General features: G+C 39.2%; 1 protein-coding gene across 4 annotated transcripts in view; it reads right to left on the bottom strand.

The window, feature by feature from the left end:
- LOC139740903 (3'-5' exoribonuclease HELZ2-like) overlaps nt 1–13572 on the bottom strand; it is a 71898-nt gene that overhangs the window by 39671 nt on the left and 18655 nt on the right. For 2 of the 4 annotated variants that reach the window (XM_071651523.1, XM_071651594.1), the window contains exons 7-12: nt 11056–11238; nt 8720–8997; nt 7890–8061; nt 6202–7020; nt 2048–2351; nt 531–825 (exon numbers count right to left, since the gene is read on the bottom strand). In XM_071651523.1, the coding sequence (XP_071507624.1) occupies nt 531–825; nt 2048–2351; nt 6202–7020; nt 7890–8061; nt 8720–8997; nt 11056–11238 (2051 nt within the window). The remainder of the gene's footprint in view (nt 1–530; nt 826–2047; nt 2352–6201; nt 7021–7889; nt 8062–8719; nt 8998–11055; nt 11239–13572) is intronic. The other 2 variants (XM_071651662.1, XM_071651734.1) reach the window with 2 other exon arrangements.

Below are 13572 nucleotides of genomic sequence, written 5' to 3'. Positions count from 1 at the left end.
TTTGTCTTCAATTGTTTCCTCATTTGGTCCTACAGGTATGTCACCATTCATTTACTTCTCAAAAATATATCTTGTGCCACATATCCATATCGATACTTTTGAATTTGTCTAAGGCCACATATCAGTGGCGGATCCAGAGGGGGGCGCAACCGGCGCACGCCCCCCCCCCCCCTTTATTTTTCGTTAAAAACAAAAGAAATATAAAGACAAAAGATGAAATGAAACCCGGAAGTGGCACCAAAAATATTAGTCACGCCCCCCCTTTACAGAATTCCTGGATCCGCCCTTGCATATGAACACACTGTCCATGGTGAAGTGTACTTTATGCTCAAAAATACTTACAGATATGTACTTCACTCTTATAAGCTACATTTTCATCATCCTGATAACAGCTGACAAATATTCATATAAAAGTCTATTACATGTAGCAATAATTATGGTATTAAAAAGTAATTTCAAAGTGACTTTAAGGAGTTCAACGGCCAGTACTCTCTGACATACATGCATGAGTGGAAATAGCAACAACTTACTCCCTGCACATCTTGTAGCGACCATCTGCATGGGGTGGGCTGCGGTATTTCCATATGCGGTCAGAGTCTGAAAGAATCCTGGCCTTGTGCCCAGGAGATTGGCAATGAGCCTCATACTGCGTCTGATCTGAGGTAGAGAACCGGCAGTAGGAGCAGTGATACTTGCATGTTGGTGCTGCTGTAGAGTCTGGTGTGGGAGTCATTGTTGGCGTTGATGTTGAAGGGATGCTCCCTACTTGGGGGGATGCAGTCTGAGAGTGTTGTTGCTTGTCAATGACCTCCTTCATTGATTTCACTGAAGGAGTAAAGTGGGATTTAGTTTGTAATAGCAAGGCACAAAACAAATATCAATAAAGTTTCGCTTGATCTTGAATCTTCCTAGCCTATAATCTAGACAGTGGATGCAGTTATTGCCTTTGCTGTAACGCTGGGGGTCTGATGCGGCAAGACTTTTGTCTTTGCTACGTGAGTGAAACGTCTGATGCAGCAAGACTACAAACAGTGGATGCGTGCAAAGCATCCACCCCCTATTTCCACTCATCTTGCTGTAGTCATTGTTTTCTATTTATCGGTTTTGAATTGATGGCAGTTTTCGTACAAAAAACTGTCAATTATTAGTCGATAATACGAAAGCAATGACTAAAGCAAGACGAGTGGATATAAGTGGTGGATGTTTCCATTGTTCAGAGCCTCACAGCGCATCACACGTTAAGTGTTACAGCAAAGACAATAGTTGCATCCTCTGCCTAGATTATATGCTAGAATCTTCCGTGCACAAGTCACATTACAATAAATGAACAACAAAAACATATTCGATTTTTGAAACCCTAATAACATGAATAGAAACTTAGTTTGCCGAAATCATGGCCATATATCCTGTAAGAATATCAAATACCAAGCTTTTGATTAATGTTTTTTGTGGACAAACAGGAGTATATCAACCCCTCCAAACTCAGCTACAAAATTTAGTGCTGCCATCACTACAGAAAAATGATAATCTCCACCTACTTCAATATGCCTTAATGAGTTTTTGATGTCTGCTTTCTGAACACAACTTATGCATTTAATTTGGGTTTTGTGTATATCATAGCTAAATGGGGCAACTGCTTTGGACGGATGAGTTAACTACAATGTATCAAGTACTAGCAGTCAACTGTGCCATTTCAGTACAAAACTGTTATTATTCTCATTCAAGCTCAACAAAGCTCTCCGAAAATTTATTGAAATGGCAGCAGCTGAACATGTGCATTTTCTCAGTTCTGGTTCCCTTATTTTCTTGAGTATGAGTAGATAGGATACAAAAATGTGAGCTCTAATTCCAACACACAATCTCTTTGTATGGCACTATGAGACAACTCAACTGCAAATTGTTCTATGAACGTGAACTTGTATGCATATAATCAGTACAGTGGTTTTGGAGTTCTACAAGTTGTTTAGTTTCTGTTTTTAGCTGGATATTCACAGCATTAGGTACCACACATCAGCATAAATGCTGGAATCAACAGGCAGTCTGTTACCTTTGTATTTCTTTTGGTAATCCCACAGCTCCAGTTCTTCCCAGAAGTGAGGAAAAAGACACTGTTTGCCAAACACACGCTTGCATGATTTGTTCTGCCAGCAGATTTTAAGGTCGATCTCTGGTCGCAGCTTAAGTGGTCTAGGGAAGATACGGAGCCATTTTCCCTGGGATGAGGCCCAAACCACTCTGACAGTGTACTGACCCCATGCATGTCTCTTTTTTCCTGAGCAGTACGATTTTTTCTTTGAATCTTGCACCTGAATGACACTGGAATCCTGGTCAAAACATGATCCGCATACAACCTTGAGGGAGAGAGAGAAATCACAAATAAAGAAATATTTAGAGTCTAACCATCCACATGTAAAAAAGGAAGCTACCAAACAGTATTTCATCTATTTGTAAATATGCTGATAGCTTACTAATAGTGCATGCATATGTTGCAACTATTTAAAAAAAAAAGTGGTAGATCATAAATCTTTCTACTGCAGTCTAAAGTAAATTGTACTGGTCAAGAAAATCAAGAGGAAATTTTTAATGAATACAGTGAAACCCCGTTATAACGAGTTCGGTTATAACGAGGAACCGCTTATAACGAGGTGATCGCGTCGGTCCCGTTTTCCTTTGCGTGTAAATCTATGGCAAAACGAATCGGTTATAACGAGTTCGGTTATAACGAGATTCCGGTTATAACGAGGACAATTTCGGTGCATCATGATAAAGAAAAACATAAGCAATTTCATCGGATATAATGAGGTTCCATTTCTTGACTTGCCCCTTTCAAACACGCGACAAACAAACATTGAAAACCGAATTCACGCTATCTATTCATATCTCTTTCCCGTTTAGCAGAGTACCGTTCCTTCCATGTTTCCTTCTAACCCACACGTTAAAACACAGGAATACCTTCCAATGTTCCGACTAAGTTATTGAATATCATCATTCTATTTTCCTTTTTCTCGAGATACGCATGTGTGATAGAAGGTCGATCAGACCACACCGCAACGAGAGGGGAAAAAAAAAGCGCATTCAAAAACTTTTCATGTAGCGACAGTCGTGACCAAAAATGGACATATAGAATGCGTGTGTAACTCATCATTCATAGCCTTTCCATTTTTCGTTCCGAATTACGCGTGTTTTGCTGATTAGTAAATATGAGTGTTTATGATAATATTAAAGCCGAAATGATTAATGAAATCATCACGATCCCGCCGGGTGACAGTACATGTACTAACTAGCGTGAAAATAGTTGAGTAACGCATGTTAATCTACTTGAGTCGGTGTTCAGAAAAAGAAACTAATGCATTCAACGGTTTGAATAAATCTGGGTTTGTTCATTATCATTTTGATAACAAATGATAATGTAAATATGAATGTGTATGATTAAAGCCGAAATAATTACAATTTTGCATTATGAAATCAACGCGATCCCGCCGGATGACAGTAGCGTAAAAATGATGAAATAACGCATGTTAATCTACTTGAGTCGATGTTCAGAAAAAGAAACAAACGCATTCAGCGGTTTGAATAGATCTGGGTTTGTTCATTATCATTTAACAAATGATAATGTTAACATGAATGTGGAATAACAAAGCCGAAATAATTAATGAAATCAACGCGATCCCGCCAGATGACAGTATCTATAGCGTAAAAATGGTTGAGTAACGCATGTTAAATCTACTTGAGTCGGTGTTCATAAAAAGAAACAAACGCATTGAACGGTTTGAATAGATCTGGGTTTGTTCATTATCATTTAAAAAATGATACTAGTAATGTAAATTCACCTGTATGAATGTGTATGATTAAAGCTGAAATAATTAATGAAATCAACGCGATCCCGTTGGATGACAATGGCGTAGAAATAGTTGAATAACGCATGTTAATATACTTGAGTTGGCGTTCAGAAAAAGAAACAAACGCATTCAACGGTTTGAATAGATTTGAGTTTGTTCATTATCATTCAATACTGCATTTCACAACGGATTTTTTTTTCTTTCAGAATGATAATGCAAATATGAATGTGTATGATTAAAGCCGAAATAATTAACGAGGTACAGATTTGCGTAAAAAGGATCACAACCTTCCAAATTTCTCGTCGCATATATGTAGAAAACGCGAAGAGATTTTCGGAAGAAAGTAAAGAACGCATTTTTAATCCCTTTGGGCGCAACGATCACATTGAATAAGATTACAGCCGAAATGATTCATGAAATCATTGCATTCCCGCTGGGAATCAACAGCGTAAAATACCTCGAAAGTTATGGTAAACAACACATGTATGTTACTCTATTTGCGCTGGTGTTTAGAAAAACTTAACAAACGCATTTTATACAATCTGGTTTTTGTTCATTAATCATCTTACGCTGTTTTTCACAAATGAACAAGGAAAAGTAGAAATTACGCGGTGCGTAATATATGTCCCCGCCGGAAGTAGCATTTTGTAACAAAATGTGCAATATCAGAGACTCCAACCCCAAGCACCTTCTGATCTGGAGATTCTCCCGCCCGAAACCCCTAACAAACGGGAGACTCCAAGTTGATGTGTGCGAAGCGCGAAGTTCTTAGGATTCTAGATGTTCTCTGGTGCTATCTAAGGCTTATTTTTTGAAATTACGACAGAAATAAATAAGAAATCCTTTCCACCGGGAGACACAGAGCCAGGGCGGGAGAAATCAAATCTCAAACGGGAGAACGGGAGATTGTGCAAAAATGAGCTTTTGGCGGGAGATCTCCCGTCGAAAACGGGAGAGTTGGAGTCTCTGCAATATAGGTAAAAAATCAAGGTCAAAGGTCAAAGAAGTCAAAGGTCAAAATTCTGTGTAGAAGTTTTGAAGCCCTCACCTAGTGCCATTACATAAAGCAAATGGAATCGAAATTGGGTTAGAAATGGCGAAGGAGTAGCATTTTGTAGCCAATGTACAATATAGGTCAAAAATCAAGGTCAAAGGTCAAAGAAGACAAAGGTCAAAATTCTGTGAAGAAGTTTTGAAGTCCTCACCTACTGCTATCACATAAAGCAAACGGAATCGAAATCGGGTTAGAAATGGTGAAGGAGTAGCATTTTGTAGCAAAATGCACAATATAGATCAAAAATAAAGGTCAAAGGTCAAAGAAGTCAAAGGTCAAAATTCTGTGTAGAAGTTTTGAAGCCCTCAACTAGTGCCATCATATAAAGCAAACGGAATCAAAATCGGGCTAGAAATGGCGAAGGAGTAGCATTTTGTAGCAAAATGTACAATATAGGTCAAAAATCAAGGTCAAAGGTCAAAGAAGTCAAAGGTCAAAATTCTGTGTACAAATTTTGAAGCCCTCACCTAGTGCCATCACATAAAGCAAACTGAATCGAAATCGGGTTAGAAATGGCGAAGGAGTAGCATTTTGTAGCAATATGTACAATATAGGTCAAAGGTCAAGGTCAAAGGTCACAACTGAAATTCTGTGTAGAAGTTTTAAAGCTCCCATGTAGTGCTATCATATAAAGCAAACAGAATCAAAATTGGCTCATAAATGACAGAGAAGTAGCAAATTGAACATTTTGATCACACACGGACGGACACACGGACGGACGCACGGACGGACGCACGGACGCACGGACAGACGCACAGAGACACACACGTACGGAGCCCGTTTCATAGTCCCCTGCTCGAACTCGTTCGGCGGGGACAAAAAATATACTTTCAGAATGGTTCAGTACAAGAGGAAGAGACAGGTGTAGAAAGAATCACGAATACAATATAGGCCTACTTGTCAAGAACATAATATGAACTATTATGCGAAGAGATTTTCAAAAAAAAAAGAAAGAATTCATCCATTTTCAACCCCATTTTTAAAAAATACTTTTTTCCGTCTTTTTTGTATCAATTCACAAATAATATCCCTTAATTCTCGCAATAATAATGATCCATAATTGTGTAAAAACAACGCAAAGGATGTTCTTAGCTTGATTGATGGGTATATGACGTCATGCTTATATTTTTCTTTGTTTTTGATGAGTACGGTTATAACGAGGTAATATCGCTGGTCCCACGGACCTCGTTATAACGGGGTTTCACTGTACAAATTTTTGAATGACTACTATTGCACAAAGCTGCATCAATTGAGTTTTTGCTCCAATCATGATCAGCTGAATTTTGAATTCTGCAGTGTATATTGTACCTTGATGGTATGAGAAAATGCAGGGTGTTCCTGGAAACTTTGCGTAGCGCCACAAGATGGGGCCAAGGTGGCTCGAGTTGCAGATGCAATCTGGGGCTGGTTCCTGCTTTTTCTGTCACTTGTCAATGAACCTTGGGGCTTAGCACTTGCTCCCTTGGTGCTGAGAGGTCCCAGTGCTGAGCCCTCATTGTGATGAGCTCCATTCTTCAGTTCAGAACAGATGGGCCACAGTTCTTCCATTCTGATGCCATGGGACAACTGGAGTGCCCACAATTCAGACTCGGCTAGACTGTGAGCAAAAGAGCACTTGTCATCCAACCGACATCCAAAGGTCTTGTTTATGTGCCAGCAGAGAGGGATTTTCTTAGTCTGGCGCCGGAAAGGACACTCCCTGACCTTGAGGTACGCTCCATCACAGGAATGGACCAAATACTGCCCAGCAGCTATGGAGTGGTCTTTGCTATATTCACAGATTTGTGGATTCGAAGCCCTCGGCCGGCTAATTCTATGAGGCCTATCGTCGTAACACTTTGCACAAAGAACTAGAATCTCCCCACCAATTTTCTTTAGTACCTCCCTGACTGCCTCCATCTTTGTTGGGTCGGGATTTTGCTGCCCTCCTCTCTTTGCTTTATTCTGTCTGATACCTCCTTGGGCTTTGGCTGTAACAGACAGGACACCTGAAGAGACAGCTTTTGACAAGCCGGAAGGGTGGTGCATGAGATATTCCATTATCTCTGCTCGATCAAAAGTTCCTCGGTGTTCAGCACGCCAGACTAGTAGCTCAATCCCGCTATGACTGTAGCGGCAATCCTCTACCTGGAAAGTAAGAAAGAGAAAAAAGATGCTGCAACGATGCCACAAACATCTTGAAATATTCCATGTAATTCTGATCTACCCATTTCCAAGAGGCGTATCTCATGTATTCAATACATGAAATTCACTTGTTATCTCTGATTTCATAACTGACAGGATATTAGTTACAGAAACATGAAGAGGTGCACAGAAGTACACAAACTGAGACAGGACCCTAAAAAGTAGGGAGAAACTAGAGTAATATCAACAAAATTGTCTGAAAGACATCACATATTTCATCACTTTCCCACACTGAGAATGGGATGGATATGGACAAGATAGTTTCAGAGAGAAGAGCATGGCAGTATTGCACAAGTAATATTCTGGAACAACTTGCGTTAATTGTACCTCGACCTTTGACAACTAGAAACATTCACTTTTAACTGGTTCTTTCTCAGTGACTATAGTGAAGTATAAAGGCATCCTAATAATTATATTCCTGCTTCAAGAAAAGAAAATCTCCTAATATGGTACAAGGTATCAAAAGCAACAATCTCTGCTTCAAGACAAGAGAACCTACTCATCAAATATTTGCATGAAACTTCAGACACTTGGTTACAAAGCATGTAGGGAAAGTCACACCACATCACAATGCCTTTCAACACAATTCCAATATATGACAGCAACCATATCTTTGGTAATGACCCTGTATTCCTTCTTTCTTGCTGCAAAATTTTCTCTATTCTCACACAAAGTACTTGCATGGAAAGAGACTATTTTTACATTACTATAAATGTGTCTTAAAAACTACATTGTATTCATAAATTCAACATCATAACAAACATCATTTTCACTATCATCCTTAACAATTGACCAGTGTGAAATAGCTCTACCTGGCATTTGCCCTTTGGGAACTTGTTACAAAGCAATTCTTCGGCACGCTTCGGGCGAGGGCGCACAAGTCCATACACAGTACTGGAATCTGCTGAGGGACCATTTTTCTCCAGCTGACAGAGCAGTAGGTCTTTCCCACACTTGGGTCCATGAGCTGGGTTGAGATTCAGGCTGAGGATCAATGAAAAGATACATGGCATCAAACAATATCTCAAGTACTAGTAGCTGCTTCTCCTTACTCATCCTCCTCTTGTCATTCTCTTCCTCTTCCTCAGTTTTTCTTTATCTTTACAGTACTAATAATGTGCTTAATGACACATTATCATTTTATCTTATAAAACAGAGCGGTTTATCCAACCATTTACCTATCAGTGTCCCATGTACAACAAGTGAAATATTCTACTTGACTGCCTTCCCTGTCATACTTTTCCAATGTGTATGTCAATGTCAAACTTCCCTTCAAAGAAGTTTAAAAACCATGAACTAGCCTCTTTTTGAATGCATGACTGAATGCATTTTGCACTTTGTAATTCGTTTGTAACTTTTAAAACTATTTTCAGTCTATTCTTTGCTGTGAGTAGATATCCTTTTGCAGCAGTTACAAATACCCAGATAAAATGCACTATCTGAAATGATCACACTTATTGCACTAATAATTTCAGACATGGTCTTAATCAATGCTTTGAAGAGAAATAAAAAGAAAAACAGAGTAAATCTCCATCTCGAATATATGCTAACAGTTTCTCTGTGAAAAAGAGACAGTCCACAAGATTCCCAGAGCTCATGAGCTGTTCGTGTGCCAGAGATCAGAACTGAACTGCCGTCTCACCTGTAGCAATTGACGCCATCTTGGTTCCTCTTTAGGGTATAGCAGGTCTTGCAGGCGAGGCGGAATTGATTCTGCTCCAGCCATTCTATGGAGACTCGCGACAGAGGCTGCCCCAAATCCTGAGAGGACCGTCCTGCACTGCCTGGCTGCCTCTGCTCACATGGTGAGGAAGTAGACAGGGACGGGTCATTGTTTCTCCTCGCACAGGCAGTTTGGCCTGTGTCTGTGGACCCAGCTTGACTGGATGATGATCCTCGGCGACCTGGCTTGCTTTTCTTCTGACAAGATATAACATGCACATACATAATGTATAGACATGGACAATACAAAGTTGCACTATAAAGCTGCTTTGTTTGAATATTCAGTCTCTCTCTAATCACTCCTTGAAAGAAAATGAGCATACTACAAACATTAACATACCTGTACAAACATGAACTCATTCACACACACACACACACATATTGGCAATACATTCATTCATCATGTGACAGTACTACTGCAACTGCATCATGGTTAATTAATATTTGAAATTTTCTGACAAAATTCTTGCAACCATCATTGATCACAAAGGCTGACATATAATTGATTCCTCAAGACATGGAACCCTGCATCCTAGATGTGCACTATACACTTTGTTATGATACACTTGCCTGTCACTTGCCATGTGACTTTGCTGGCATTAAGATTAATCCCTGATAAAACTTAGCCTTTAAGCAAAATGAGCAACCCAACTAAACTGAAACAGTGCAACATTCCCTTACATTATGATGTTAAAGTAAGAACTGAGAGGAATACATAATCCCTAGTCACTGCACAATAATGTCTTTCTTTTTTTTTAACCTGTTGAGGAGGGTATGATTTTGCTACAAACACGCATTTCCCATAGACGCTTGCCCGAGTATATACTCGGGACTCATCCTCAAGGGTTAATAACCCGTGACCATTCAAGAAGAGAGCACATCAGCAGCTGTGCTGACCATGGAACTTTGCACAGTAAGGCTAAGGGCAAGTTAATATGTGTCCTTGGGTTGCTGGAGCCACTGGGTGAGGAGATGGTCCACCACGTACAGCTTGGTGTCTGTTCAAAGGCACCTCAGTGGGCTACTGCTCTGATCTACTGTACATATTCGATGGCATTTGTATGCATGATGCATGCATAGGCCTACAATGTACACACGCAGGCACACACATGCACACACAAAATAAAATGTGATACAAACGAATGTTTCATCCTTGAGAACCACAAGCAGACTGGTTATATACCAACAAATGTATTTACCACATACACAAAAGTACACAAAGACACAAAGGACAGAAGGTAACATGAAGCAAGGCGCTCTATTTTAAAACATACATTTTCTTCACCAGACCAGACAATATCAAAATGCATTTTTAATAGATATCATTTTTCATTGCATGTTACTGATATTCATTATAGCAAATTCATGTCCTTTTAAAGAGACCTTCACAACTTTCTGTTAAAGCTCAAATTGTTCAACAATAGAGGTAAATATATAGAGACCACCATCATTCAAATTCTGCACAAAAAGAAAAGTTTGGTCTGGAAATCAATGTAAATTACCTGTTGCTGCAGTACAGCACACCAAATTTTGTCCATGTCTGGTACCTGTACACATGTGTGTAAGTGTGCGTGTGTGTCTGCCTTTGTCTGCATATACATTGTATGTGTGCACATGACAGCTTGCCAATTCAATATCCTACTTTGTATTCACCACGGCTAGAGTCATTCACACACTCTATCATGATTCTTAACATGACTCTTTTTTATCTACACCACAGAAACTTCCAAATATGTATGATATCTTTGCTTTCTTTACTTTTCCCTCTCTCCTTTTCCACTTCTCACTTCAGCTGATCGTCAACTCCGACATATCTACATGTTTTGTGTCTATATGAACAGAATGATATGACAAGACAGTGATATTCATCCAGGGTAGCATATTTGGCGTTTAGGTAGCTCTTCCAGAAGACCCACAATCATTATCACCCTACTTGTAGTCTTGTTAGGTTCTCATGTTTACACCTAGGTGAAGAGGGAGATCATACCTAAATGTATTGTACATTATGCATAGAAAAACACCTGGCAGGATTTGATCTTGGAATCTCTTGATTGAAAGTCCCGAGACTTACCCACAATACAACAGTGTTCCAAACTGACTTAAACTATGTTATTGGACTGCACAGAGTCTGGAATGAATTAAATTTGCATACGGATGTGAAAAAGATCCATCAATGTGGACAAGATAAATGTTTCTATCTTTAATCAGAGTGAATGATGGGTGGAAGAGAGCACAAGTCCAAAGATTAACTAATACCTGCTTCTGTTTTGTCCCTGTCTTCATATGTTCCTCGCCGATCCAATCCATGTCAATGTCATTAGAGTTGGTGGAGGCATTTCTAGTGGATTGGATGATGGATGCATTTTGCTCCAGCTCCTCATCTACCACTTGCCTCAGCTGGCTAGCACTCCAAACGTTGAAATACTGAAGCACAACTTGCTGAAGGGAATGCCACAAAAAATCAACATACAGTGTACAGTCAAACCATCATACACACAATCCTGTTCCATTCAACACAAAGTGCAAATTTTTATGCCTCCGCAACGAAGTGGCCGGAGGCATTATGTTTTCGGGTCGTCCGTCCGTCCGTCCGTCCGTCCCGTTTTGTTTTTGTCGATATCTCAAGAACCGTGTGGTGGTTTTATATCAAACTTGGTATGAGGGTATATCCTTGGGGGATAATACTTTGTGTGGATTTTAGGGTCACAGGGTCAAAGGTCAAAGGTCACAGGTTATTTTGTGAAAAAAAATTGAAATTTCATGTTTTTCTCCATATCTCGCAAATGGTTCAAGGTATCTTCATGGAACTTAGTATATATGCTTGTACCGATGGGCAGTGATTATCTACGGAAGTTGGGGGTCATGGGTCAAAGGTCAGGGGGTCAAAGGTCAAGGTCAACTCCTCAAAATATCACTACTTTCCTTAAAATGCAATATGTCTGAAGGTTTTTTTTTTTAAACTTGATGTATGGCATGTATTACCCAATATATATTTTTTGGGAAGTTTCTTGCCAAAAGGTCAAAGGTCAAAAGGTAAAAGGTCAAGTGAAAGTGCTAAATTGCACTTTTTCCTCCATATCTCGAAAGTAACTCAAGGTATCATCATGAAACTTACATATTTATGCATGTTCAACCTAACAGTGATTCTGTTTGGAACTGTGAGGTCAAAGGTCAAAGGCGAGGTTTAGATAATGCTATTTTCCCATTTGATACTGAAATTATACTTTTTCTCAATGCATAAACTTATAAAAGGGTCAAAAGTCAAGTAAAAATCATCAGTAGTCCCCAAATACCTGCACTCTGACATTTTAATCATTCATCCAATTGAACCTAGTTCTAGGAAAGTGAACATTCAGCACATTTGTGTCAAACCTGTCATTTTAATATTTTGCCAATTGTGTGAAACTGTCATCACACATTGTCAAGACATTGTACTATAGACCTATTAGGAGAACCATGCATTATGGCGGAGGCATATCAGTAGCCATAGCGATATATCTAGTTAGATCATGTACTTGTTCTGTTCGTTTAATTGAAAAGGTGCCCGTTGTACATCGCTTTTATGTTGTATACAGCAAACCTTGCCAAAAATCAACATAAAATATTATTGGACCAATGAAAATTTGTCATTAACTTAATTGATTGTTGACTTGTACATACATCAAATGGTTAACTTACAGTCATCGCACAGGCTTACATAGAGTAATCAGTAACTATAATAGGTCAACTTAAGTTGTGAACTTAATGATGAATGCATGTATCTGTATGCTGAAGAGATTATGTGACAATGACTGCTGATGCTGGAAATTTGGAATGAAATCATCTTTGAACTTCTTCACTTTCACTCTATGATGGAGGCAATTTAAACAAACAGATAGGCAAGGTTAAAGTATTAAAAATGCTTGTAATTTAAGCCCCGTTTTAACAGAGTTTTTCAAACCACAGTTAGCGTGACAACATTCGGGCAATCTCTTTTAACCCTGCCTGTTAAAATGGTCCCCACAAAATGTTTCTCAGATGTTGTCGTGGTAACTTTTGCCAATTCTGCTCTGACTACCCTGACATTACCCTGACAACCCTTCTTTTAAAACGCTCTTGTGGTACGCATGCAAAACAGTCCAAATAGAATGACACACCACTCGCTGATCATGTGCACGGATTGTAACCACACCCCCTTCGATAATGAACGGGAAGGTTCTTATGGAAACCCACCCAGAAAAGGTTTTCAGTTAAAGGTTTTCAGCTAAAATGGTGCCCATTGCTCTCTCCTGCAGATTTATGCGTGATGCGAGGAATTTTGCTCTCCAGACATTGTCCCGACATTGTTAGGGTAAGGTCTTCTCAAACAGGGCTTGAGTTAATTTATCGCAGAACTGAAACTTTGACATATTTCCTTTTGGTATCTAATGTATCGAACATGTTCAAAACATCAATCTGTGTTCCTGTAGCATTTCCACTTTGCTTTTTCCACATCGAACAGGCATTGAGACTGTATCGAATGAAATTGAAATTTAAAAGGAGCTTCCCAACCAGAGAGGCCTAAATGTAGCAATAAATCTATCAATGTGTCATGATCAAATCAAAGTACTCTCTGTTACAAAGACATCAAAATTAGAAATGTATACTGCAAACCCAGAACACATTTCAAGGAACTATAGTATGGAAATGCATGTTGACTTGTACTGATTCATAACACTCTGATTATTATGGGAGAAAAAAATATAAATTTGTACAATATTTGCAATTGTTATATTCCTATTATTTTTCTTCAGA

This window comes from Diadema antillarum, unplaced genomic scaffold, assembly GCF_040938485.1.
Source record: "Diadema antillarum isolate AM-2024a unplaced genomic scaffold, OU_Dant_1.0 scf00000003, whole genome shotgun sequence".
Lineage (NCBI taxonomy): Eukaryota > Metazoa > Echinodermata > Echinoidea > Diadematoida > Diadematidae > Diadema > Diadema antillarum.
This window is presented reverse-complemented; position numbering and strand designations above follow the sequence as displayed.